General features: G+C 37.2%; 1 protein-coding gene across 6 annotated transcripts in view; it reads left to right on the forward strand.

The window, feature by feature from the left end:
• The window catches only part of ADAM32 (ADAM metallopeptidase domain 32), a 174,065-nt gene that overhangs the window by 23,690 nt on the left and 123,558 nt on the right, over positions 1-26,817 (forward strand). For 5 of the 6 annotated variants that reach the window (XR_003032923.2, XM_059882235.1, NM_001046250.1 and 2 more), the window contains 3 exon segments: positions 2,344-2,420; positions 3,719-3,896; positions 21,241-21,312. Coding sequence is in view for 5 of the 6 variants with exons in the window: in XM_059882235.1 (XP_059738218.1) it covers positions 2,344-2,420; positions 3,719-3,896; positions 21,241-21,312 (327 nt within the window). In the remaining variant the exon portion in view is untranslated. 6 annotated transcript variants of the gene reach the window in all.

Below are 26,817 nucleotides of genomic sequence, written 5' to 3' on the forward strand. Positions count from 1 at the left end.
CTTCAGTAGTTGTGGTATATGGACCTAGCTGCCCTGCAGCATGTGGAATCTTGCTGGAATCATGTAGACCAGGGATCAAACCTGTATGCCCTGCATTGGCAGGCAGATTTCTTTACTGTTGGACCACCAGGGGAGTCCAATCCCTATTTTAAATTGCACTCTTAATCTTTGTACTCTTTTACCTCTCCTGTTTTGTTTTTCTCCATAGTGGTTATCAATATATGATGTATCATATACTTTATTTATTGTTCCCTCAGTGCAATATAATCTTCATTTGACCAGAGCTTTTGGTTTGTTTTATTCAATGATGCCTCCCTAGTGCCTAGAAAAATGCCTATCACATAGCATATGATAAAAATTTGTTGAATATTATTGATATATATTACTTTACTTCTAATTGGAAAGGACCATTAATTTCCTTTTCTTGCTCCTTCTTGCTCCCCTTACTTCTAACATAGAAGAGTGCATTAATAAGAAAAATTACATTGATTTATACCAAAATATATAGCACCATGAGATTGTAGAAATTATATAATCTTCCTTTTTTGTTTGTAATGATGTTTGCTATGTCTCCATGTTAATTGCACTGTGGTCAGAGACTGATTTGGTGTGATTTCAGTCCTTTAAAGTTTATTGTTGTGTTTCATGGCTCAAAATATGGTTTCATTTTTGTAAATGTTCTGTGTTCTTTAAAAAGAAAGTGTAATGTTACTCAGCCATAAAAAAGAATGATGTAATGCCATTTGTAGCAACAAAGATGGACCTGGGGATTTATATGTTAAGTGAAAAAAGATGGAGAAAGGCAAATATCATGTGATATTACTTATATGTGAAATCTAAAAAATGATGTAAGTGGAATTATTTACAAAATGGAAATAGACTCACAGACATAGAAAATATAACTTGTGATTATCAGAAAGGATGATGGAGGGAGAGATAAATTAGGACTTAGGGATTGATATATACATGTGATTATTTATAAAATAGATAAATGACAAGGATCTACTGTATAGCACAGTATATTCAATGTCTTGTAATAACTTGTAATGGAAAAGGATCTGAAAAAGAGTACATTTATATGTATGTATGTATAACTGAATCACTTTATTGTACACCTGAAGCTGCTGCTGCTGCTGCTAAGTTGCTTCAGTCATGTCTGACTCTGTGCGACCCCATAGATGGCAGCCCACGAGGCTCCCCCGTCCCTGGGATTCTCCAGGCAAGAACCTGAAGCTACTACTACATTGTAAATTAACTACACGCTTCAGTAAAAAGTAGTTAAAAAGAACTCTGTGCAAGAAAAGTGTATTTCATATAGTTAAAGTGTAGTATTCTATCTCTATGAGGTTAACATTCTATTCAAGTCCTCTATAGATTCTGAATGCTAGACTTACCTGTTACTGACAGAAATGTCTGCTTAAAAATCTTTAGTATGATTATGCATTTATTTTTATTATTATTTCATTTTTGACTTTTTATATTTTGAAGCTATGTTATTAAGTGAATGCAAATTTGGAATATTTATATCTTCCTGGTGAATTGAAACTCTTATCATTAAGAAACGTCCCTCTTTATCTCTAGTAATGCTTTTTGCCTTAAAGTCTACATTTCCAATATTAGTATTGCTTCAGAGTTATCCTTTTGGTTTGTGTTGGTGTGGTATATCTTTTTCTAGATCTTCAATTTTTTTTTGTGACCTTAAATTTTAGACATCTCATTTTAGCAGACTATCAGAATTTAAAGAATATCCAGAGTCACAATCTTTGTCTTTTAATTAATGACCTAAATTTCTATTTTGGAAAATAATTTTACCTAAAATATGATATAAAACTTTGGAAACGGTGTAAATTAATACACCAAGCATTGAACTGAAAAGTGGCATTAATATAGTGAAAGTGGCAAACCTGGGGAGATGTTTTTCTCTGAATGTCTTTTTATTCACAATGATATAAACAGTATACTGCTACTGCTAAGTCACTTCAGTCGTGTCCGACTCTGTGTGACCCCACAGACGGCAGCCACCAGGCTCCTGTCCCTGGGATTCTCCAGACAAGAATACTGGAGAGGGTTGCCATTTCCTTCTCTAATGCATGAAAGTGAAAAGTGAAAGTGAAGTCGCTCAGTCGTGTCCGACTCTTAGAGACCCCATGGACTGCAACCTACCAGGCTCCTCCATCCATGGGATTTTCCAGGCAAAGTACTGGAGTGGGGTGCCATTGCCTTCTCCGATAAACAGTATAGAGCCTATGAAAAGTATTCAGAAAGTTCTAAGTATAAAAAGTTAAGAAGTCATTAGAAAGTTTTGTCAACTCCTAGGTAACTACTTTACTTTCTCCCTTCTAGGGTCAATGCTACTACCAAGGATATATTGAAGGATATCCGAATTCTTTTGTCACACTTAGCACGTGCTCTGGACTGAGGTTATGTATATTTCGTCCTTGATATGCAAACACCATAGTTGTGATATTTGGCTGCAGTGAACTGGTTAGTTTATTCCAAGTGTGGAGCTGGTGGAGGATTTCCATGTGGAGAATATTCCCATGTGGATATTCCCATCATACCACTGAATGATATATTCCTCTGAATATGTTTCTTCTCTTATTTCTCCTCAATTCCCAGACAGACCAGAGACTTGTCACAACTTCCTTGAAAGTTTAGATTTCCTGGTGTCCTTGCTTTTATTCTTTATTGTGGAAATGACAGATGAACATGTTTGACTACAACAAATTGGAAGAGCTAAGTTCTGGGTAGCTTTTTTTTCAGCGAATATTTTTGTACCAGTTACTAGACTAGTGTCTGGAGATATAAAAATGCATAAACGAAGCATGCCCTTTCACGCGGGAAATCATCTGCAGAGAGAGGAAGCACTTTTGTATAAACAAATAATAATTATTATAGTACTTACTCATTTTTTCTAGTAATATCACTGTCTTAAACTCTCTAAGAATTGTAAAGTTTCCTCCTTTGTGCTTGGAGGGCTTTCCATTCTGTCAGGACATTCTTCATCTTCATTTTTGTAGTATAGGATCCTTGTTTTCACAAACGAATTTTACTTGGTGCTTTTTACATGGAATTCTAAAATTTGGTTTTTAGAGAATAGTCGCTAGAACTGTTACCTATATTCAAGGAAGAATACTTATAAAAGTTGTTTATATTACTTTAAATTTCTTATTCAGATTATGTACATAAAATTCATAAATGCCTTATAATTACTGCTAAATTTTATTTTTATGGATAAAATTGCTCATTATGTATCCTTTTGTTATACAAGCAATGTAAGCATTATAGTGCAAAACAGATCAAAATTTTTACAGATTTCTATATGCTGTTGCTTTCATTAAATCACTGACTTGGAGGACAGGGGAATGACTTGATCATGTAATGCTGTATACACAGTACTGCTGCATACCTAAGCAACTGATAATTTCAGCTGTGTTTATAACTATAAAGAAAATTAGATAGATAGTTTTTGGAATTGGGAAAATTTTTATTTTTGGTCTGTTCAGAGTCATCTACAAAATACAAAGACTGTGGGACAAAATACAGAGCCCAAAAACATTCTGTATCTTTTCTTTCTTCTCCTTCCCCTCTTTCCTTCCTCCTCCTCATCCTCTTTTTGGAATTCTGTCAGAGTTTTATAATATAGAATTAATTATAGAATTAGTTAGAATTATAAAATAGAATGAAAATCAGTAAAATTTTGTCCTTAATTTTACAGAGGAATATTGCAGTTTGAAAATGTTTCGTATGGAATTGAGCCTCTGGAATCTGCATTTGAATTTCAGCATCTTCTTTACAAACTAGGGAATGGAAAGAATGAATTTACAGTTCTTACTGAAAATAAAGAAGACACAGAACAAAACCCAATGGACTATAACATTTTTATAAGTGAAAAAGTGAGTTGTGCATGTTTTATTACTCTTTCAAGGCAGTTATTGTTTCTATTTATTTATTTTTTTTTGTTTCTATTTATTTTTAAAGGAAATTTATTAACCCGTTAGATAGCTGTAGCTACTTTTCTTTAACATTCTCACTTTTTCTTAGCCTTAACAACTTCCTTTGAACCATACGTTACCTTTTTCTCTTTGCAACAATCATTTACTTTTTATTAACTGTGCATATTAGTGCATATTCAATATAAATGTTAAAAACTCACTTCCTGCTTTTATCTCTATATTCCTGGAAATTATCGATTAATCAAATATTTATGAAATCTGCATTTATAACCAAGAAATCAGCATTAATTAAATTATAGATATAATTAAAATGTCATAAGTTGAATTGCCATGTATGGCCAATGTAAATTGTTCACCTGTATAACTGCATGTTTTGGTCCTCACAAAAGTAGTTATGAAAGAGAAAATATTTTTGCCAAGTAAAAGTGGCATTAATATGCATAGTTTATATAAGAAGTATATGGAAGTGTTCACAATATATGTTCTACTTGGCTTCTGTCAGATTTTTAAAAAATAGACCAAACTCATCAGAATTTAGCCAGACATGTAAAAATTAAGACATTTCTCAACCTCTCTTGCACCTAGGTAGAATTTTGTGACAAAGTTATAGATACTGACATGTGACAGATGTAACATGTCACATCTAGATAGAGTTCTAAAGGAAGAAAGCTTATCCTCTTGTCTTTTGCCCTTTCCTGCTGGCTGCAGTGTGAACATATTGGTACATCCTAGTCCACAATGATGGCAATGATACTCTACGTAGTGGAGCAGTAAGGTAGAATGAACCTTGCTCCTGAGGAATTTATAAGACTAAATCACCATGCCTCTTCAGTCTTTTAATATAAGAGAGAAATAAACTCCAACTTGTTTAATCCATTATTCTTGTGTCTCTGTTACAGCTTCTAATCCTATATCCAAAATAATACAGGTCTGAAATGTACAATGAAATGTACATGGAGTGCCAAAGTACTCAATGCTATCACACAAACACATATATATTTTAAAATGAAATTTTATTTACTAAATATGAGCAATTTTATTTTCATTCTAAGAATTTAGGAGAGTAATCTATAATGGCTTAGATTAATCAGTATGGTGGACATTGTTGGTGTTCTGGCCAAATTCTGTCAGATCCTATTTTACTGTATTTTTGTATAGTGGGACATTTTGTCTTTGGTTGTGCTTTTTAAATATCTAGAATATGTTACTATATTTTAAAAGCTATTTTTACTTAAAAGTTTTCTTCCAGTTTTATTGAGATATAATTGGCAGTGTGTTGGTATAAGGTATACAGCATAATAATTTGATAAATATATTGTGAAATGATCACTGCAATAAGTAGTTAACATCTATCACAACATATAGTGTACAATTTTCTTTTTTTGTGCTGAGAACTTTTAAGATTAATTCTCTTAGAAACTTTCAAATATACATTGAAGTATTGTTAATTATAATCACCATGATGTGTATTCTATTTCCAGAACTTATTTATCTTATAATGGAAATTTGTACTTTTTGATCACCTTCACCCATTTATCCCACTTCACAGTACATACCTCTGGCAACCACCAACCTTTTTTCTGTACCTATGAGTCTGGTATTTTGTATTTGTTTTCTTCCCTAAGATTCCACATATAAGTGAGATCATATGGTATTTGTCTTGCTTTGTCTGACATTTCCTTTAGCAAAATGCTCTCAAGGTTCAATCATGTTGATGCAAGGGCAAGCTTTCCTTCGTTTTAATGGCCAGTAACATTCCTTTGTGTATGTGTGTGTGTGTGTGTGTGTGTGTGTGTGTGTATGCATGCACCAAGTTTCTTTATCCATTCATCAATTGATGGACATTTAGGTTATTTTCATGTATTAACTGTTCTAAATAATATTGCATTGAACATGGGGGTGCAGATAATCTCTTCAAGATGGTGGTTTTTGTTTCCTTGGGATAAAGACCCAGAAGTGGAATTGCTGGATAATGGTAGTTTTTTCAATTTTTAAAATTTTTATTGGAGTATAGTTCGTTTACAATGTTGAAATAGATTCAAGGGTACAACAAAGTGATTCAGTTATACATATGTATGCATATATTCTTTTTCAGATTCTTTTCCATTATAAGTTATTAGAAGAATTGAATATACTTCCCTGTTCATTTATATCACTTTTTTAGATCCACATATAAATGATATCATGTTATATTTGTCTTTCTCTGACTTACTTCACTTAACGTGATAATCCCTACATCCATCCATGTTGTTGCAGATGACATTATTTCATTCTTTTTTTTTGGCTCACTAATATTCCTTTATATACATATAACACATCTTCTTTATCCATTCATCTGTTTATGGATATTTAGGTTGCTTCCATGTCTTGGCTGTTGTAAGTAGTGCTGCTGTGAACACTGGGGTGCATGTATCTTTTTGAATTAGAGTTTTTATCTTTTGTGGATATATGCTGAGGAGTGGAATTTGCTGGATCATATGGTAACTCTGTTTTTACTTTTTAAAGGAATCTCCATACTGTTTATTCTCCATAGCGGCTGTATCAGTTTATATTCCCAGCAACAGTGTAAGAGGGTTCTTTTTTCTCCATACCCTCTCCAGAATTTATTTGTAGACTTTTTAATGATGGCCATTCTGACCAGTGTGAGGTAGTATCCCTTTTCAGTTTTGATTTGCATGTCAATTAGGATGTTGATCATCTTTTCATGTGCCTATTGGTGATCTTTATGTCTTCTTTGGAGAAAGGTTTATTTAGGTCTTCTTCCCATTTTTTTGATTGAGTTGTTTTTGTTAATATTGCTCTCTATGAGCTATTTGTACATTTTAGAGATTAATCCCTTGTTGGTTTCATTGTTTACAAATATTTTTCCCATTTCATAGGTTGTCTTTTTGTTTTGTTTATTGTTTCCTTTGCTGTGCAAAAGTTTATAAACTTAGAAGTTTGATTAGGTCCCAATTGTTTATTTTTGTTTTTATTTCCATTACTCTAATAAATGGCTCCAAAAAGATACTGCTTTGATTTGTGTCCAAAAGTGTCATGCCTGTGTTTTTCTTTTTTTTTTCTTTCTTTTTTTTTTTTTTAATTCTTCCAATTTTATTTTATTTTTAAACTTTACATAATTGTATTAGTTTTGCCAAATATCAAAATGAATCCACCACAGGTATACATGTGTTCCCCATCCCGAACCCTCCTCCCTCCTCCCTCCCCATACCATCCCTCTGGGCCGTCCCAGTGCACCAGCCCCAAGCATCCAGCATCGTGCATCGAACCTGGACTGGCAACTCGTTTCCTACATGATATTTTACATGTTTCATTGCCATTCTCCCAAATCTTCCCACCCTCTAGAAGTGTTACAGTACCCAGTCTTACATTTAGGTCTTTAATCTGCTGTAAATTTATTTTTGTGTGTGTTGTTAGAGAATGTTCTAATTTCATTGTTTTACATGCAGCTGTCCAGTTTTCCTGGCACCGCTTATTGAAGAGACTGTCTTTTCTCTGTCTTATATTCTTGCTTCCATTGTCCTAGATTAATTGACCATAAGTGCATGGGTTTATTTCTGGGTTTTCTATTCCGTTCCATTAATCTATATGTCTATTTTTGTGCCAGTATCATACAGTTTTGATTATGTAACTTTGTAGTATAATCTGAGGACAGACTGTGATTTCCTCCAGCTCCTTTTTTCTTTCTCAAGATTGTTTTGTCTACTCAGGGTCTTTAGTATTTCCATATGAATTAAAAATTTTTTGTTGTAATTCTGTATAAAATTCTTGGTGATTTCATAGGGATTACACTGAATTGCCTCAGGCAATATGTTCATTTTGACAGTATTGATTCTCCCAATGTAAGACCATGGTATATCTTTCCATCTGTTTGTTCTGTCTGCAAGTTCTTTCATTAGCATCTTAAAGATTTTGGAATGCAGGTCTTTTGACTTCTCAGGTAGGTTTCTTCTTAGGTATTTTATTCTTTTTCATGTGGTGGTAAATAGGACTGTTGCTTTAATTTCTTTCCTAATCTTTTGTTGTTAGTATATAAAATGTAACAGATTTCTGTGTATTAATTTTGTATCTTATAATTTTACAAAATTCGTTCATGAGCTCAAATAGTTTTCTGGTAGTGTCTTTAAGATTTTCTATGAATAGTAACATGTCATCTGGAGACAGTGACAGTTTTACTTCTTCTCTTCAAAGTTAGGTTACTTTTATTTCTTTTTATTCTCTGATTGCTGTGATCAAGACTTCCAAAATCATGTTGAATATAAGTGGTATGAGTGGACATCTTTCTCTTGTTCCTGATCCTACAGGGAGTGTGTCCAGCTTTTCACCACTGAATATATGTTAGCTGTGGATTTGTCATAGTGAAATTGCTCAGTTGTGTCCAACTCTTTGCGACCCCATGGGCTGTAGCCTACCAGGCTCCTCCGTCCATGGGCTTTTTCAGGAAAGAATACTGGAGTGCGTTGCCATTTCCTTCTCCAGGAGATATTCCCGACTCAGGGATTGAACCCAGGTCTCCCACACTGTAGGCAGATGCTTTACTGTCTGAGCCAAATTTGTCATATATGGTCTTTATTATGTTGAGGTAGAAAAGATTCTCTATGCTCAATTTCTGGAGAGTTTGCTTTAAATCATAAATCATTGTTGAATTTTATCAAAACCCTTTTCTACATCTATTGAGATGATCATAAGTTTTTATCTTCAGTTTGTTAATGTCGTATATCACACTGCTTGATTTGCAAATATTGAAAACTCGTCAGTCTCCCTGCAGTAAATCTCATTTGATCGTGATGTATGATTCCTTTAATATGTCACTGGATTTGGTTTGCTGGTGTTCTGTTGAGGATTTTTGCATCAGTGTTCCGTGGTGGTCTAGTGATTAAGACTCCTTGCTTTCTGTGCAGGTGGTGCAGGTTCAACCCCTGGTCAGGGAACTAAGATACCATATGCTGCACTGTGTGGCCAAAACATAAGTCTAGGATCAGCTGACTTCACAGGACAATGCTACCAAACATTTAGTGAAGAGTTAATATGTATCCTTCTGAAACTATTCCAAAAAATTGCAAAGGAAAGAACACTTCCAAATTCATTCTATGAGGCCACGATCACCCTGATACTAAAACCAAGCAGAGATACAGTAAAAGAAATTTACAGGCCAATATTGCTGATGAACATTGATGCTTTTGTTTGGAGTTTTAAAATTGCTGATTTAACTTTATTATTTATTTATTTTTTTGATTTAACTTTAATACTTATGGTTGTTTGGTTTATATTTTCTGTTTCTTCCTGGTTTAGTCTTGAAAGATTGTGCCTTTCTAATAATTTATCTATTTTTTTTAGGCTTTCTATTTTATTGATGTTTAATTGCTCTTAGTAGTCTCTTATGATCCTTTGTATTTCTCTGGTGTCAATTGTAACTTCTCTTTTTTAATTTCTGATTTTATTCGTTTGGACACTCTCCCTTTTTTCTTGATGAGTTTGGCTAAAGGTTTATCAATTTTGTTTATCTTTTCAAAGAGTCAGCTTTTAGTTTCACTTTCTATTTCATTTATTTTGCTCTGATCTTTATGAATTCTTCCCTTACACTAACTTTGGATTTTATATGGTGGCCTTTCTCTAATTGCTTTAGGTGTAATATTCTGTTGTTTATTTGAGATTTCTCTTGTTTCCTGAGGTAAACTTGCATTGCTATAAACTGGCTTCTTAGAACTACTTTTGCTGCATTTACAGGTTTTGGATCCTTATGTTTTCATTTTCATTTCTCTTTTTGTATCCTTGTGTTTTCATTTGTTTCTACATACATTTTGATTTTCTCTTTGATCTCTTCAGTGATCCATTGGTTGTTTAGTAGCATACTGTTTACCTTCTATGTGTTTTTGTTTTTGTAGTGTTTTTCTTGTAGTTGATTTCTAGTCTCATTGAATTGTGGTCAGAAAAGATGCCTGTTACTTTGATTTACTAAGGCTTGTTTTGTGGCATACCATGTGATCTATCCTGTAGAGTGTTCCATATGCACTTGAAAAGAACATGTATTCTGTTCTTTCAGATGGAATGCTCTCTCTATGTCAATTAGGTTCATTTGGTCTGTTGTGTTATTTAAGGCTTATGTTTTCCTTATTGATTTTCTGTCTGGATGATCTGTCTATTGGTATAAGTGGGGTGTTGAAATTCCCTACTACACTTGTATTACAGTTGATTTCTCCTTTTATATCTGTTAATATTTGTCATGTATTCAGGTGCTCCTATGTTCAGTTCAGTTCAGTGGCTCAGTCGTGTCCGACTCTTTGCGACCCCATGAATCGCAGCACGCCAGGCCTCCCTGTCCATCACCAACTCCCGGCAGTTCACTCAGACTCATGTCCATCGAGTCAGTGATGCCATCCAGCCATCTCATCCTCCGTCGTCCCCTTCTCCTCCTGCCCCCAATCCCTCCCAGCATCAGGGTCTTTTCCAATGAGTCAAGTCTTCGCATGAGGTGGCCAAAGTACTGGAGTTTCATCTTTAGAATCATTCCTTCCAAAGAAATCCCAGGGCTGATCTCCTTTAGAATGGACCGGTTCGATCTCCTTGCAGTCCAAGGGACTCTCAAGAGTCTTCTCCAACACAACAGTTCAAAAGCATCAATTATTAGGTGCTCAGCTTTCTTCACAGTCCAACTCTCACATCCATACATGACCACAGGAAGAGAACCATGGCCTTGACTAGACGGACCTTTGTTGGCAAAGTAATGTCTTTGCTTTTCAATATGCTTTCTAGGTTGGTCATAACTTTCCTTCTAAGGAGTAAGCATCTTTTAATTTCATGGCTGCAGTCACTATCTGCAGTGATCTTGGAGCCCCCCAAAATAAAGTCTGACACTGTTTCCACTGTTTCCCCATCTATTTCCCATGAAGTGATGGGACCAGATGCCATGATCTTCGTTTTCTGAATGTTGAGTTTTAAGCCAACTTTTTCACTCTCGTCTTTCACCTTCATCAAGAGGCTTTTTAGTTCCTCTTCACTTTCTGCCATAAGTAAGGGTGGTGTCATCTGCATATCTGAGGTTATTGATATTTCTCCCGGCAATCTTGATTCCAGCTTGTGCTTCTTCCAGCCCAGCGTTTCTCATGATGTACTCTGCATATAAGTTAGGCACATATATATTTATAATTTTATATCTTCATACTGTATTGATCCCTTGATTATTATGTAGTGTCCTTTTTTGGTTTCCTGTAACAATTTTTATTCTAAGTTTGTTTCTAAATAGGTCTATTTCATCTGATATAATTATTGCTATTTAAGCTTTCTTTTGATTTCCATTTGTGGAATACATTTTTCAATCCCCTCACTTTCAGTTTGTGTGTCTCTCTAGATCTGAAGCAAGACTCTTGTAAACAGCACTTATATAGGTCTTGTGTTTGTATCTATTCAATTGCTGTATGCTTTGGTTAGAACACTTAATTTCTTTGCATTTAAGATAATTATCAATATTAATGTTCCTGTTGCCGTTTTGTTAATTGTTTTTGGATTTGTTTTGTAAATCTTTTTTTCCTTTTTCCTCTTTTGTACTCTCCTCTTGTTTTTGATGACTGTTGAGTATTTTTAGTTGTATGTTTAGAATTTGTTTTCTTTTTTGTATGTATATCTATTATGGATTTTTGTCTGTGGGTCAGTTAGTTCAGTTCCTCAGTTGTGTCTGACTCTTTGCGACCCCATGGGCTGCAGCATGCCAGGCTTCCCTGTCCATCACCAACTCCCAGAGCTTGCTCAAACTCATGTCCATCGTATTGGTGATGCCATCCAAGCATCTCATCCTCTGTTGTCCCCTTCTCCGCTTGCCTTCAATCTTTCCCAGCATCAGGGTCTTCTCTAATGAGTCAGTTCTTTGCATCAGGTGGCCAAAGTGTTGGAGGTAACATGAGGTCTGTGTATATATGTGATTATTTCATGTTGCTGATACCTTAATTTTAAATGCATTTAAATAAACTTGCATTTGTACTCTCTTCTCACAATTACTGTTTTCAACATCACATTTTTACATTTGAATGTTTTGTGTATCTCTTAACTGCTCTTTGTTGATGCAGATGATTTTACTTTTGTCTTCTAACCTTCCCAGTTACTCTGTGTATGTATGAGTTCCTACCTTTGCTGTATGTTTGCCTTTGCCGATAAAGTTATTTTGAAATTTTCTTATTTCTAGTTGTAGCCTTTTATTTATTTATTTTTTTTCTCTAGAGAAGTTCCTTTACCATTTGTTGTAAAACTGGTTTGATTGTGCTGATTTCTTTTCGTTTTTACTTGTCTGTAAACCCTTTGATTTCACCATCAAATCTGAATGAAAGTCTTGCTTGGTAGCATACTCTTAGTTTTAGCTTTTTCCTTTTTATCACATTAAATATATGGTGCCAATTTTTTCGTGGCCTGGAGAGTTTCTGCAGAAAAATCAGCTAATAGCCTTAAGGGAGTGCTCTTATATTAGTTGATTTTCTTTTCCTCTTGCTGCTTTTACTGTTTTCTCTTTATGTTCATTTTTTTCCATTTTGATTATAATATGTCTTGGTTTGTTCCTTTTTGGGTTAATCCTGTATGATAGTCTCTGTGCTTCACTTCTCTTCAGCTTTCAGAAGTTTTCAACTATTATTTTTTCAAATATTTGTCAGGCTTTTTCTCTCTGGGATCTTCTGGGACCCCTATAATGTGAATATTAGTGTTCTTGGTATTGCCCCAGAGATCTTTTAAACTGTCTTCATTTCTTTTCATTCTCTTTTTCTTTCTGGTCATCACCAGTGAGTTCCTCTACTCTCTTCCAGCTCACTGATCAATTCCTCTGTATCATTTAATCTACTATCAGTTCAGTTCAGTTCAGATGCTCAGTTGTGTCCGACTCTTTGCAGCCCCATGAATTGTAGCACGCCAGGCCTCCCTGTCCATCACCAACTCCTGGAGTTGACTCAAACTCATGTCCATCAAGTCAGTGATGCCATCCAGCCATCTCATCCTCTGTCATCCCCTTCTCCTCCTGCCCCCAATCCCTCCCAGGATCAGGGTCTTTTCCAATGAGTCAACTCTTCGCATAAGGTGGCCAAAATACTGGAGTTTCAGCTTCAGCATCAGTCCTTCCAAAGAACACCCAGGACTGATGTCCTTCAGAATGGACTGGTTGGATCTCCTTGCAGTCCAAGGGACTCTCAAGAGTCTTTTCCAGCACCACAGTTCAAAAGCATCAATTCTTCAGAGCTCAGCTTTCTTCACAGTCCAACTCTCACATCCATACATGACCACAGGAAAAACCATAGCCTTGACTAGATGGACCTTTGTTGGCAATGTAATGTCTCTGCTTTTGAATATGCTATCTAGGTTGGTCATAACTTTCCTTCTAAGGAGTGAGTGTATTTTAATTTTATGGCTGCAGTCACCATCTGCAGTGATTTTGGTGCCCCCCAAAATAAAGTCTGACACTGTTTCCACTGTTTCCCCATCTATTTCCCACGAAGTGATGGGACCAGATGCCATGATGTTCATTTTCTGAATGTTGAGCTTTAAGCCAACTTTTTCACTCTGCTCTTTCAATTTCATCAAGAGGCTTTTTAGTTCCTCTTCACTTTCTGCTATAAGTAAGGGTGGTGTCATCTGCATATCCGAGGTTATTGATATTTCTCCTGGCAATCCTGATTCCAGCTTGTGCTTCTTCCAGCCCAGCGTTTCTGATGATATACTCTACATATAAATTAAATAAGCAGGGTGACAATATACACAGCCTTGACATACTCCTTTTCCTATTTGGAACCAGTCTGTTGTTCCATGGCCGGTACTAACTGTTGCTTCCTGACCTGCATATTGGTTTCTCAAGAGGCAGGTCACGTGGTCTGGTATTCCCATCTCTTTCAGAATTGTCCACAGTTTATTGTGATCCACACAGTCAAAGGCTTTGGCATAGTCAATAAAGCAGAAGTAGATGTTTTTCTGGAACTCTCTTGCTTTTTCTATGATCCAGCGGATGTTGGCAATTTGATCTCTGGTTCCTCTGCCTTTTCTAAAACCAGCTTGAACATCAGGAAGTTCACGGTTCAGTATTGCTGAAGCCTGGCTTGGAGAATTTTGAGCATTACTTTACTAGCGTGTGAGATGAGTGCAATTGTGCAGCAGTTTGAGCATTCTTTGGCATTGCCTTTCTTTGGGATTGGAATGAAAACTGACCTTTTCCAAGTCCTGTGGCCACTGCTGAGTTTTCCAAATTTGCTGGCATATTAAGTGCAGCACTTTCACAACATTCTCTTTCAGGATTTGGAAATAGCTCAACTGGAATTCCATCACCTCCACTAGGTTTGTTCGTAGTGATGCTTCCTAAGGCCCACTTGACTTCACATTCCAGGATGTCTGGCTCTAGGTGAGTGATCACACCATCCTGTTTCTCTGGGTCATGAAGATCTTTTTTGTATAGTTCTTCTGTGTATTCTTGCCACCTCTTCTTAATATCTTCTGCTTTTGTTAGGTCCATACCATTTCTGTCCTTTATCGAGCCCATCTTTGCATGAAATGTTCCCTTGGTATCTCTAATTCTCTTGAAGAGATCTCTAGTCTTTCCTATTCTGTTGTTTTCCTCTGTTTCTTTGCATTGATCACTGAGGAAGGCTTTCTTATCTCTCCTTGCTGTTCTTTGGAACTCTGCATTCAGATGCTTATATCTTTCCTTTTCTCCTTTGCTTTTTGCTTCTCTCCTTTTCACAGCTATTTGTAAGGCCTCCTCAGACAGCCATTTTGCTTTTTTGCTTTTCTTTTCCATGGGGATGGTCTTAATCCCTGTCCCTGTTCAATGTAATGAACCTCAGTCCATAGTTCATCAGGCACTCTATCTATCAGATCTAGTCCCTTAAATCTGTTTCTCTCTTCCACTGTATAATCATAAGGGATTTGATTTAGGTCATACCTGAATGGTCTAGTGGTTTACCCTAATTTCTTCAATTTAAGTCTGAATTTAGCAATAAGGAGTTCATGGTCTGAGCCACAGTCAGCTCCTGGTCTTGTTTTTGCTGACTGTATAGAGCTTCTCCATCTTTGGCTGCAAAGAATATAATCAGTCTGATTTCAGTGTTTACCATCTGGGATGTCCATGTGTAGAGTCTTCTCTTGTGTTGTTGGAAGAGGGTGTTTGCTATGACCAGTGCGTTCTCTTGGCAAAACTCTATTAGCCTTTGCTCTGCTTCATTCTGTACTCCAAGGCCAAATTTGCCTGCTGCTCCATGTAACTCTTGACTTCCTACTTTTGCATTCCAGCCCCCTATAATGAAAAGGACATCTTTTTTGGGTGTTAGTTCTAGAAGGTCTTGTAGGTCTTCATAGAATTGTTCAACTTCAGCTTCTTCAGCATTATTGGTTGGGGCATAGACTTGGATTCCTGTGATATTGAATGGTTTGCCTTGCAAACGAACAGAGATCATCCTGTCGTTTTTGAGATTGCATCCAAGTACTGCATTTTGGACTCTTTTGTTGACCATGATGGCTACTCCATTTCTCTTAAGGGATTCCTGCCCTCAGTAGTAGATATAATGGTCATCTGAGTTAAATTCACCCATTCCAGTCCACTTTAGTTCGCTGATTCCTAGAATGTCGATGTTCCCTCTTGCCATCTCCTGTTTGACCACTTCCAATTTGCCTTGATTCATGGACCTAACATTCCAGGTTCCTGTGCAATATTGCTCTTTACAGCATCGGACCTTGCCTCTATCACCAGTCACATCCATACCTGGGTATTGTTTTTGCTTTGGCTCCATCCCTTCATTCTTTCTGGAGTTATTTCTCCACTCATCTCCAGTAGTATATTTGGCACCTACCAACCTGGGGAGTTCCTCTTTCAGTATCCTATCATTTTGCCTTTTCATACTGTTCATGGGCTTCTCAAGGCAAGAATACTGAAGTGGTTTGCCATTCCCTTCTCCAGTGGAGCACATTCTGTCAGACCTCTCCACCATGACCCTCCTGTCTTGGATGGCCCCACAGGGCATGGCTTAGTTTCATTGAGTTAGACCAGGCAATGGTCTGTGTGATATGGTTTCAGTGTGTCTGCCCTCTGATGCCCTCTTGCAACACTTATTGTCTCACTTGGTTTTCTCTTACCTTGGACGTGGGATATCTCTTCACAGTGCTCCAGCAAAGCACAGCCGCTGCTCCTTACCTTGGACGAGGGGTATCTCCTCACAGCCGTCCCTCCTGACCTTGAGCGTGGAGTGGCTCCTCTCGGCCCTCCTGAGCCCGTGCAGCCACTGCTCCTTGGACATTCAGTTATTCTTCACCTCTGGTCATTCTTTCTTTCTTTCTTTTTTTTACCTCTTTGTTAAGAACTTCTAACTTCTTGCTCTGTGCATCTATTGTCCTCCTCAGTTCTTTGGTCACATTATAGTCATTCTTCTGCCCTCTTTTTTGGGTGGGTTGTCTATTTCTACTTCACTTAGTTCTTTTGAAATTTTATCTTGTTCCTTCTACTGGAATGTATTTTTTTTGCTTCTTTTTTTTTTTTTTTAAACCTAAATTGCTCTTTGTGTTTTTATGTATGTGGTAGGTTAGTTACATTTCTCAACTTTGGAGAACTGGCCTTCTGTAGGAGATGTCATATGCATTCCAGGTCTTAAGTAGGTCTTGATGCTAATGTGTCAAGATTGCAGCCACTAGTAGCAGTGTTCACATGGTTGAATGTTTCCAAATATGCCTACTATCAGTGGTTATATCACCAGTGCGAGCTGCAGCCGTCCCCTGATTATTGAGACTCTCCAGGATCAGTAGGTGGGTCTAGCTTAGGCACCTGTCATATTCTTTTGCCCTGGGTCCTGGTGCACATAAGATTTTGTGTGTGATGTTGGGACTGACATCTCTTTATCCCCTAGTCCTGTGAAGATCCTGAAATTAAGCTCCACTGGCCTTCAAAGCAAAATGCTTAGAAGGGGCTCATCTTCCCAGTGCTGGATTTCTAGTGCTGCTTCCCAGACAAGGGAGCTTGACATGGGGCTCAAGAACTCTTATTCCCATGGGATAATCTGTGTAGTATAATTATTTTCCAGTTTGTAGGTTGCTGTAAGTTTCATTATTTTGCGAGTTTGCTCCTCCTACCTGTCTCTTTGGTTCCTTCTTGATATTTTTAGTTGTAGAAGATCCTTTCTGGTAAGTTCTAATCTTTTTCATGCATGGTTATTCTGAAGATAGTTGTGATTTTGATGTGGTTGTGGGAGGAGGTGAGCTCAGGATCTATTTACTCTTCCATCTTGATAAAAGCTCTGTTCTCTAATTTCTATTTCATATTTCATCCTTTTGGTAGATTTGGTTTTCGTTTGCTCCTGTTTTTCTAGTTTCTTCAGGTATAAAGTTAAGTTAGGCATTTATATTACAATTTTTCTTCTGTTTTAATTGTATCTCAAATGTTTTGATATGTTACCTTTTTATCTTCATCGTTCCAAAGTTATTTTCTTATCACTAATTAGTACACTTTCTTTTCAACTAAAATAAGTCCCTTTAAAATTTCTTGTCACACTGGTTTAATATTGATGAACTCTTTTATTTTTATTTGTCTGTAAAACTTCGAAGCTTTGTCATTCAGAGTTTAAGAAGAGATAGTTAGAATTTTTTTTTAGCATCCTGAATATATTGTGCTATTCTTTTCTGGCCTGCAGAGTTTTTTGCTGAAAAATTGCTAATAGTCTTATAGCGATTCCCTTGTATGTAAAACATTTTCTCTTGCGGCTCTTACTTTTGACATTAAAATTATAATGGGCTTTGGAGTGGGGATCTTTGCATTTTTCAAAAAGATAGTGGGCTTCCCTAGTCCAAATGTCTGTTTTCTTACCCATATTAGGGAAGTTTTCAATCATTGTCTCTACAGACAAAATTTCTACCCCTTTTTCTTCTCCTTCTAGGACTTCTGTAAATGCAAATGTTTGTTAGTTTATTATTTTGTAGCCCCTTATGCTATCTTTCCTATTTTAAATTCTCTCTTCTTTTGGTTTCTCTTTTGAGTTCCACTGCATTTTCTTTGGGTTGACTAAATTTTTTTCTTCCGCTTCACCTACTCCACTGTTGACCCTTTCTACTGTATTTTTCACTTGTTATTGTATTCTACAGTTCTGTGACTATTCTTTGATAGTTTCTTATATTTTCTCTCTCTGTGTTAAAGTTCTCACTATATTCATTGACTCATCTCTCCAGTTCAGTGAGCATCTTTAAGACAAGTACTTTAAACTCTTTATCAGGTAAATTACATGTCTCCATTTCACTGAGTTTTTTTTTTATGAGTTTTCTATCTTGTTCTTCCAATTGGAACACAGTCCTTTGTTTTTTCATCTTGCTTGACTTTCTGTGTTGGTTTTTATACAGTAGATGAAAAACCACCTCTCCTAATCTTGGCGTGTCCTTGTGTAAGAGTGAAACTTGTTGTTCAACCCTGCTCCAGCTCTTTGTCATCTCTCAAAACTTTGTGCTTATCCAAGTAGCATATTAGTGTCTTGAAGGGGAGATTCTTAGTACTTAGATTCTGGTTGTTTGGAAACTAGATCCTCAGGCAGCTGCTTTCAAAAGTATGCACATGTATATAGTCCTGTGGGATTGCAAGTGTACGCACTGTTCTCCAGGATATCTAGCAGTGTTTCCTTAGCAGCAGTCATAAAACCTGGGGCTTCAAATAAGTGTATAAGCTCTTTTCTGGGAGATATTGGAGAGCTGGAGCAAGGCAAAGGGAGTGTGCCAAGATGGTGTCCACAGACTGCATTCCTTGAGAGAAGCTCTGTCGTTTGCACTGGATGTGTGCTAAACCTGAAGCCTTCCTCAGTATGTTATCTACACAGTGCTCTGGGATTTGCAGCTTGCCAAGAGCCATCTCTTCAATAGTTGCAGTCCTTTGTGTCTCAGAAATGCAAGCCCCCTAGCCACCAGAGCCAGGCAATCAAGGAGCATTCCCTGGAGGGCAGCTTCAAAAACTGGGGTAATACTTTTAAAAACTAGGGCAGATGGAGCACTCAAAGATAGCACTCACCCTCTGAAGTGTCTGGGAAACATTACACTTAGCCAATAGATGTGCATGTAATTAGAAGTCTGCCTCTCAGGCTGCAGCCTTGATGATTATCTAAGAGGCCTCCATAACAGAAAGACTGTTGAAACTAATAAACAAATTCAGTAAACTTGCAGGATACAAAACAAATGTACAGAAATCTTGTGTTTCTATACACCACTAATAAACTGTCAAAAGTAGAAATAAACACCCATTTACAATGCATCAAAAAGAATATAATACCTAGGAATAAATTTAACCAAGGAAGTGAAAGAACTCTATATTGAAAATTACAAGATATAGATGAAAGAAATTGAAGAAGACACAAACAAATGGAAAGATATTCCATGCTCATGGATTGGGAGAATCAAGGTTTTTAAAATTTCCATACTACCCAAAGCAATCTACATATTCAGTGCAATCCCTATAAAATTCCCATGGTATTTTTCAAAGAAACAGGAAAATAATCCTTAAGTTTGTATGGAACTACAATCACCAAATAACAAAGCAATCTTGAGAAAGGAAACAAAGCTGGAGTCTTCAAACTCTCTGATTTCAGAGTATATTACAAAGCTATATTTATTAAAATAATATTATAATGACATGAAAAGATATATCCAGATCAGTGGAACAGACTATAAATAAACCCAACAGACAGACATAAACCCAAATATATATGGTTAATAAATTTATGACAGAAGAACCAAAAATATATGATGGAGAAAGGACAGGCTTTTTAATAAATGGTATTAGGAAAACTGGACAGTGACATACAAAAGAATGAATGGATAACTTTTATACAATACACAAAATAAACTCAAAATGGATTAAAGACTTGAATATAAGACCTGAAATCATAATTCTTCTTAGTAGAAGATAAATGCACTAACTTGAAAACATATATGCACGCCCGTGTTCACTGAAGCATTATTTGCAGTAGCAAAAATATGAACCAATCTGAGTATCTGGATAAGTAATGATTAAATAAATTGTTATGTACATTTATCAATATAGTGGAATGTTATTCAGCCTTAAGAAGAAAGTGCTGCCATTTTTGGCAATATGGATGAATCTTGAAGACGTTAAAACTCAACACTGAGAAAACGAAGATCATTGCATCCAGTCCCATCACTTCATGGCAAATGGATGGGGAAACAATGGAAACAGTGAAAGACTTTATTTTCTTGGGCTCCAAAATCACTGCATCTGTGAAATTAAAAGACGCTCCTTGGAAGAAAAGTTATGACCAACCTAGGCAGCATATTAAAAAGTAGAGACATTACTTTGCCGACAAAATCCATCTAGTCAAAGCTATGGTTTTTCCAGTAGTCTTGTTTGGTTGTGAGAGTTGGATCATAAAGAAAGCTGAGTGCTGAAGAATAGATGCTTTGAACCGTGGTGTTGGAGAAGACTCTTGAGAGCCCTTGGACAGCAAGGAGATCAAACCAGTCAATCCTAAAAGGCAGTCAATCCTGAACATTCATTGGTAGGACTGGTTTTGAAGCTGAAACTCCAATACTTTGGCCACCTGATGCAAAGAGCGGACTCATTGGAAAAGACCCTGATGCTGGAAAAGATTGAAGGCAGGAGAAGGGGACAACAGAAGGTGAGATAGTTGGATGGCATCACTGATGCAATGGACATGAATTTGAGCAAGCTCCGGGAGTTGGTCATGGGACAGGGAAGCCTGGCATGCTGCAACGCATGGGGTAGCAAAGGGTCAGACAAGACTGAACGACTGAACTGAACTGAGGACATTACGTTAGTAAAATAAGCCAGACACAGAAAGACAAATACTACATCTCACTTTTATGTGGAATCTACAATAGTCAAACTCATAGACACAGTGCAGTGGTATTTGTCAGAGGCTGCAGACCAACAGAAACAGGGAAATGTTGGTTAAATGGTATAAAGTTTGATGTATGCAAATGAGTAAGTTCTGGAAATTTAATAAACAGTAACATAACTGTAGTAAGCAATATTGTATTGTAAAATTTAAATTTTCTGAGAGGGTTGATCTTATGTGCTCTTACCACACACACACACACATACAAGAAAAAAGAAAATGGTAACTATATGAGAGTTGATATGTTAATTAGCATGATTGTGGCAGTTATTTCACATTGCATAAGTATATCAAAACATCGTCTTATAATTTAAGCGTATATGTATGGATATATTTCAACTATGATTAAATAAAGGTGTAAATATTCTAAAAGTTTAGAATAAACAAGTTGTGAAAGTTTTCAAGTCTTTAAATATTGTTGTTCTTTTTTCTAGCCAGAATCAACTGTTTCAACTGATTTAATTCCTCTTTATCTAGAAATGCATATCGTGGTAGACAAAGCTTTGGTATGTGTTTTACTTTTTCTTTGCACTTGAATATTTGATATGAATGTATGATTATCCCTAGCTAGAAAGGAACTTAAATATTCCAGTCTTCTTACTTCCATGTCACTCCCAGAGAACAGTGAAGAACCAAATATTCAAAATCGCACTAGTTCTATCAGAAATATTTTATTTGAAATCTTTATGTAACAAACCTGCATAACAAAATGGTTTTATTATTATTTTTCTGATAGTTCACAACTTTAGAGTCTCTCTCAATCCACAAAATTTTTAATGGTGATATTTTTAAGTGAAATTCTTTAAGCTTTAATTCTTGTTTTAGGGTACTTGAAGAGCAGCATGTAGTCTAGAAAATGTTTGGCTAATAAGATATTTATTGGCACAGAAATAATGATGGTATAACCATTTATGGTAAGCCTGGTGGGCTGCTGTCTATGGGGTCACACAGAGTCGGACGCGACTGAAGCGACTTAGGAGCAGCAGCAGCTTACATTAAAGTATCAAGATTTTTTAATGGTTTTATTCATGCAGCTGATTAAGTGTAGTCTAAATGCTCCTCTGGATTACTTATTCCCAAAAACAATTTGAGGATGTCTGAACTTCAGACTCTTGAGGTGATAACTCAGTTTGTTTTCAGTAAAATCTTGCTTTGTTTCTCCCATACTTCAAAGATTTCAGAAAACAGGGATAAAACATATTCTCTAGATTTTTTTCTGAAATATTTGATCATCATATCTGTGGAAAATCACAGAGAATGTGAGTTTTATTGATTTCCAATTCTATTTGTAGGATTGTAGGGCTTGTCAGGAAGTGAGTTGAGAGTTTGAGACAGGAGAGATTTAGGGAAGGATATTAAAATACTTATTAAATGAGTATTAGGGAAAAGAGCAAAAGGAACATTAGGAGAAAGTTGAGATATTTCTGGTAAAGATGACTAAATTTCCAGGGAATATTTTGGTTTATGAAAATTATTTTGTTTCAGGATTCAGTTAAGTTCAGTCACTCAGTCGTGTCCAACTCTTTGCGACCCCATGAACCGCAGCACACCAGGCCCCCCTGTCCATTACCAAATCCTGGAGTCCACTCAAACCCATGTCCATCGAGTTGGTGATGCCATCCAGCCATCTCAGCCTCTGTTGTCCCCTTCTCCTCCTGCCCTCAATCTTTCCTAGCATCAGGGTCTTTAACAGTGAGTCAGCTCTTTGCATCAGGTGGCCAAAGTATTGGAGTTTCAGCTTCAGCATCAGTCCTTTCCCTGAACACCCAGGACTGATCTCCTTTAGGATGGACTGGTTGGATCTCCTCACAGTCCAAGGGACTCTCAAGAGTCTTCTCCGACACCACAATTCAAAAGCATCAATTCTTGTTTCAGGATTATGTTGTTTTAAAAGCTTCTTGTCCAAATTGCCAGATTTGCCGGTTATAAAATGCTGATTAAGCATCACTTTTCTATGTTTTTACAAATATTTATATATTCTTTAATAAGACAAATATTGAGCTAAATATGACATCTGTGTTACCAGATATTGGGCATGTAGAGAAGAATAGTGATATCTTCAGTCTCTTCACAAATTTTAAATCCATAATTGTAGCCTAGTGAATTCAGTGCCAGATTGAGGCAGTCTATGGTACAATAAAAGCACAGTGCAAATTTTCCAGTTCAAGATGGTGGAATAAAAGAACATGCACCCATCTCTTCCTGCAAGAGCACCTAAATCATAACGAGGTGTTGAACAGCCATTGACAGGATGATGCTGGAACCCCATGTCCAAAAAAAAGACACCCCATGTCCAAAGACAAGAAGCCACAATGAGGCACTAGGAGAGGTACAAACATGATAAAATAAAATCCTATTATCTGCCAGCTAGGCCACCCACAATCTGGAGAACAGTAATACCAAAGAAGTTCTCCTTCTTCACTGTTGTGATGATTCTGAGCCTCACGTCAGGTTTCCCAGCTAGGAGATCTGGCAAAGGGACTGGGAATCCCCACAGAACCTGACTTTGAAGGCGGCAGGACTTGATTATAGGATTTCTACAGGACTGAGGGAAACAGAGACTCAACTCTTGGAAGGCACAAACAAAATCTTCCATTTACCAAGACCCAAGGGAAAGGAGCAGTGACCCCACAGGAGACTGAATCAGACCTACCTGCTAGTGTTGGAGGGTCTTCCTGTGGAGGTGTGGGTCAACAGTGGCTTCCGCAGGGATGATGGCACTGGCAGCAGTCCTGGAAAACTCCTCTTGGCGTAAGTCCTTTTGGAGGTTGCCATTAACCCCACACAGAGTTCATAGACCCCAGGGCTGGGTTGCCACAAGCCAGGCAACTAACAGAGAGGGAGCACAATTCCACCCATCAGCAAATAATTGGATTAAAGATTTAATGAGCATGGCCCTGCCCACCAGAACAAGACCCAGTTTCTCTCACTGCCAGTCCCTCCCATCAGGAAGCTTACACAAGGCTCTTGGCCTCATCTACCAGAAGGAAGACAGAAAAAGCAAGAAGAACCACACTCCTACAATGGCTAGAACAAAAGCCACATTACAGAAGTTACTCAGAATGAAAAAGCAGAACGTTATGTTTCAGATGAAGGGACAAGAAAAAACTCCAGAAAAACAAGTAAATGAAGTGGAGATAGGCAACCTTCCAGAAAAAGGATTCAGAATGGTGATAGTGAAGATGATCCAGGGTCTTGGAAAAAGAATGATGATGCAAAAAATGTTTACCAAAGGCCTAGAAGAACTAAAGAACAAATGAACAGAGATAACAGTATACTAGAGATGAAGAATCAATAGCAGAATAACTGAGGCAGAGGAATGGATAAGTGACCTGGAGAACAGAATGGTGGAAATCACTGCTGCAGAAAAGAATACAGAAAAAATAATGAAAAAAGTGAAGACAGCCTATGAGATGCTTGGGACAACATGAAACCCATGAGCAGTCACATTACAGGGGTTCTGGAAGGAGAAGAGAGAAAGGACCTGATTAAATATTTGAAGAATAATAGCTGAAAATTTCCGTAACATGGGAAAGGATATAGTCAACCAAGTCCAAGAAGCACAAAGAGTCCCAGAAAAGATAAACCCAAGGAAGAACACACTGAGACTCATAGTAATCAAAATGACAAAAATTAAAGACAAAGATAAAATATGAAACAAGGGAAAAAGGACAAATAACATACAAGGGAACTCCCATAAAGTTATCAGCTGATTTCTCAACAGAAATCTGGCTTTTTCTACAAGCAAGGGGTGGCACAATATATTTGAAGTGATAAAAGGAAAAAACCTACAACCAAGAATACTCTACCCAGCAAGACTCTTGTTCAGATTTGATGGAGAAATCAAAAGCTTTCCAGACAAGCAAAGTTTAATAGAATTCCTCACCATGAAACCAACGTTACAACAAATGTTAAAGGAACTTCTCTAGGCAGGAAACACAAGAGAAGGAGAGACCTACAGAAAATAAACCTCAAATAATTAAGAAAACAGTATAGGATCATACATACTGATAATTTACGTTAAATGTAAAAGTGAACCAAATGATGCCGTAAAGAGCAATATTGCATAGGAACCTGGAACGTTAGGTCCATGAATCAAGGCAAATTGGAAGTGGTCAAACAGGAGATGGCAAGAGTGAACATTGACATGCTAGGAATCAGTGAACTAAGACGGACTGGAATGGGTGAATTTAACTCAGATGACCATTATATCTACTACTGTGGGCAGGAATCCCTTCGAAGAAATGGAGTAGCCATCATGGTCAACAAAAGAGTCTGAAATGCAGTACTTGGATGCAGTCTCAAAAACGACAGGATGATCTCTGTTCGTTTGCAAGGCAAACCATTCAATATTACAGGAATCCAAGTCTATGTCCCAACCAATAATGCTGAATTAGCTGAAGTTGAACGGTTTTATAAAGACCTACAAGACCTTCTAGAACTAACACCCAGAAAAGATGTCCTTTTCATTATAGGGGACTGGAATTCAAAAGTAGGAAGTCAAGAGTTACATGGAGCAGCAGGCAAATTTGACCTTGGAGTACAGAATGAAGCAGAGCAAAGGCTAATAGAGTTCTGCCAAGAGCATGTGTGGGTCATAGCAAACACCCTCTTCCAACAACACAAGAGAAGACTCTACACATGGACATCAACAGATGGTCAACACTGAAATCAGATTGATTATATTCTTTGCAGCCAAAGATGGAGAAGCTCTATACAGTCAGCAAAAACAAGACCAGGAGCTGACTGTGGCTCAGATCATGAACTTCTTATTGTCAAATTCAGACTTAAATTGAAGAAATTAGGGTAAACCACTAGACCATTCAGGTATGACCTAAATCAAATCTCTTATGATTGTACAGTGGAAGTGAGAAATAGATTTAAGGGACTAGATCTGACAGAGTGCCTGATGAACTATGGGCAGAGGTTCGTGACATTGTACAGGAGACAGGAATCAAGACCATCCCCAAGAAAAATAAATGCAAAAAGCAAAATGGCTGTCTGAGGAGGCCTTACAAATAGCTGTGAAAAAGGGAAGTGAAAAGCAAAGGAGAAAAGGAAAGATATACCCATTTGAATGCAGAGTTCCAAAGAACAGCAAGGAGAGATAAGAAAGCCTTCCTCAGCGATCAATGCAAAGAAATAGAGGAAAACAATAGAATGGGAAAGACTAGAGATCTCTTCAAGAGAATTAGAGATAGCAAGGGAACAATTCATGCAAAGATGGGCTTGATAAAGGACAGAAATGGTATGTACCTAACAGAAGCAGAAGATATTAAGAAGAAGTGTCAAGAATACACAGAAGAACTGTACAAAAAAGATCTTAATGACCCAGAGAATCACGATGGTGTGATCACTGACCTAGAGCCAGACATCCTGGAATGTGAAGTCAAGTGGGCCTTAGAAAGCATCACTACAAAAAAGCTAGTGGAGGTGATGCAATTCCAGTTGAGCTATTTCAAATCCTGAAACATGATGCTGTGAAAGTGCTGCACTCAATAGGCCAGCAAATTTGGAAAACTCAGCAGTGGCCACAGGACTGGAAAAGGTCAGTTTTCATTCCAATCCCAAAGAAAGGCAATGCCAAAGAATGCTCAAACTACCACACAATTGCACTCATCTCACACGATAGTAAAGTAATACTCAAAATTCTCCAAGCCAGGCTTCAGCATTACATGAACCATGAACTTCCAGATGTTCAAACTGGTTTTAGAAAAGGCAGAGGAAAGTGAAAGTGAAAGTGAAGGCTCTCAGTCGTGTCTGACTCTTTGCGACCCCATGAATGTCGGCATGCCAGGCCTCCCTGTCCATCACCAACTCCCAGAGTTCACTCAGACTCACGTCCATTGAGTCAGTGATGCCATCCAGCCATTCATCCTCTGTCGTCCCCTTCTCCTTCTGCCCCCAATCCCTCCCAGCATCAGAGTCTTTTCCAATGAGTCAACTCTTTGCATGAGGTGGCCAAAGTACTGGAGTTTCAGTTTTAGCATCATTCCTTCCAAAGAAATCCC

The sequence above is a fragment of the Bos taurus genome, chromosome 27 (genome assembly GCF_002263795.3).
Source record: "Bos taurus isolate L1 Dominette 01449 registration number 42190680 breed Hereford chromosome 27, ARS-UCD2.0, whole genome shotgun sequence".
Lineage (NCBI taxonomy): Eukaryota > Metazoa > Chordata > Mammalia > Artiodactyla > Bovidae > Bos > Bos taurus.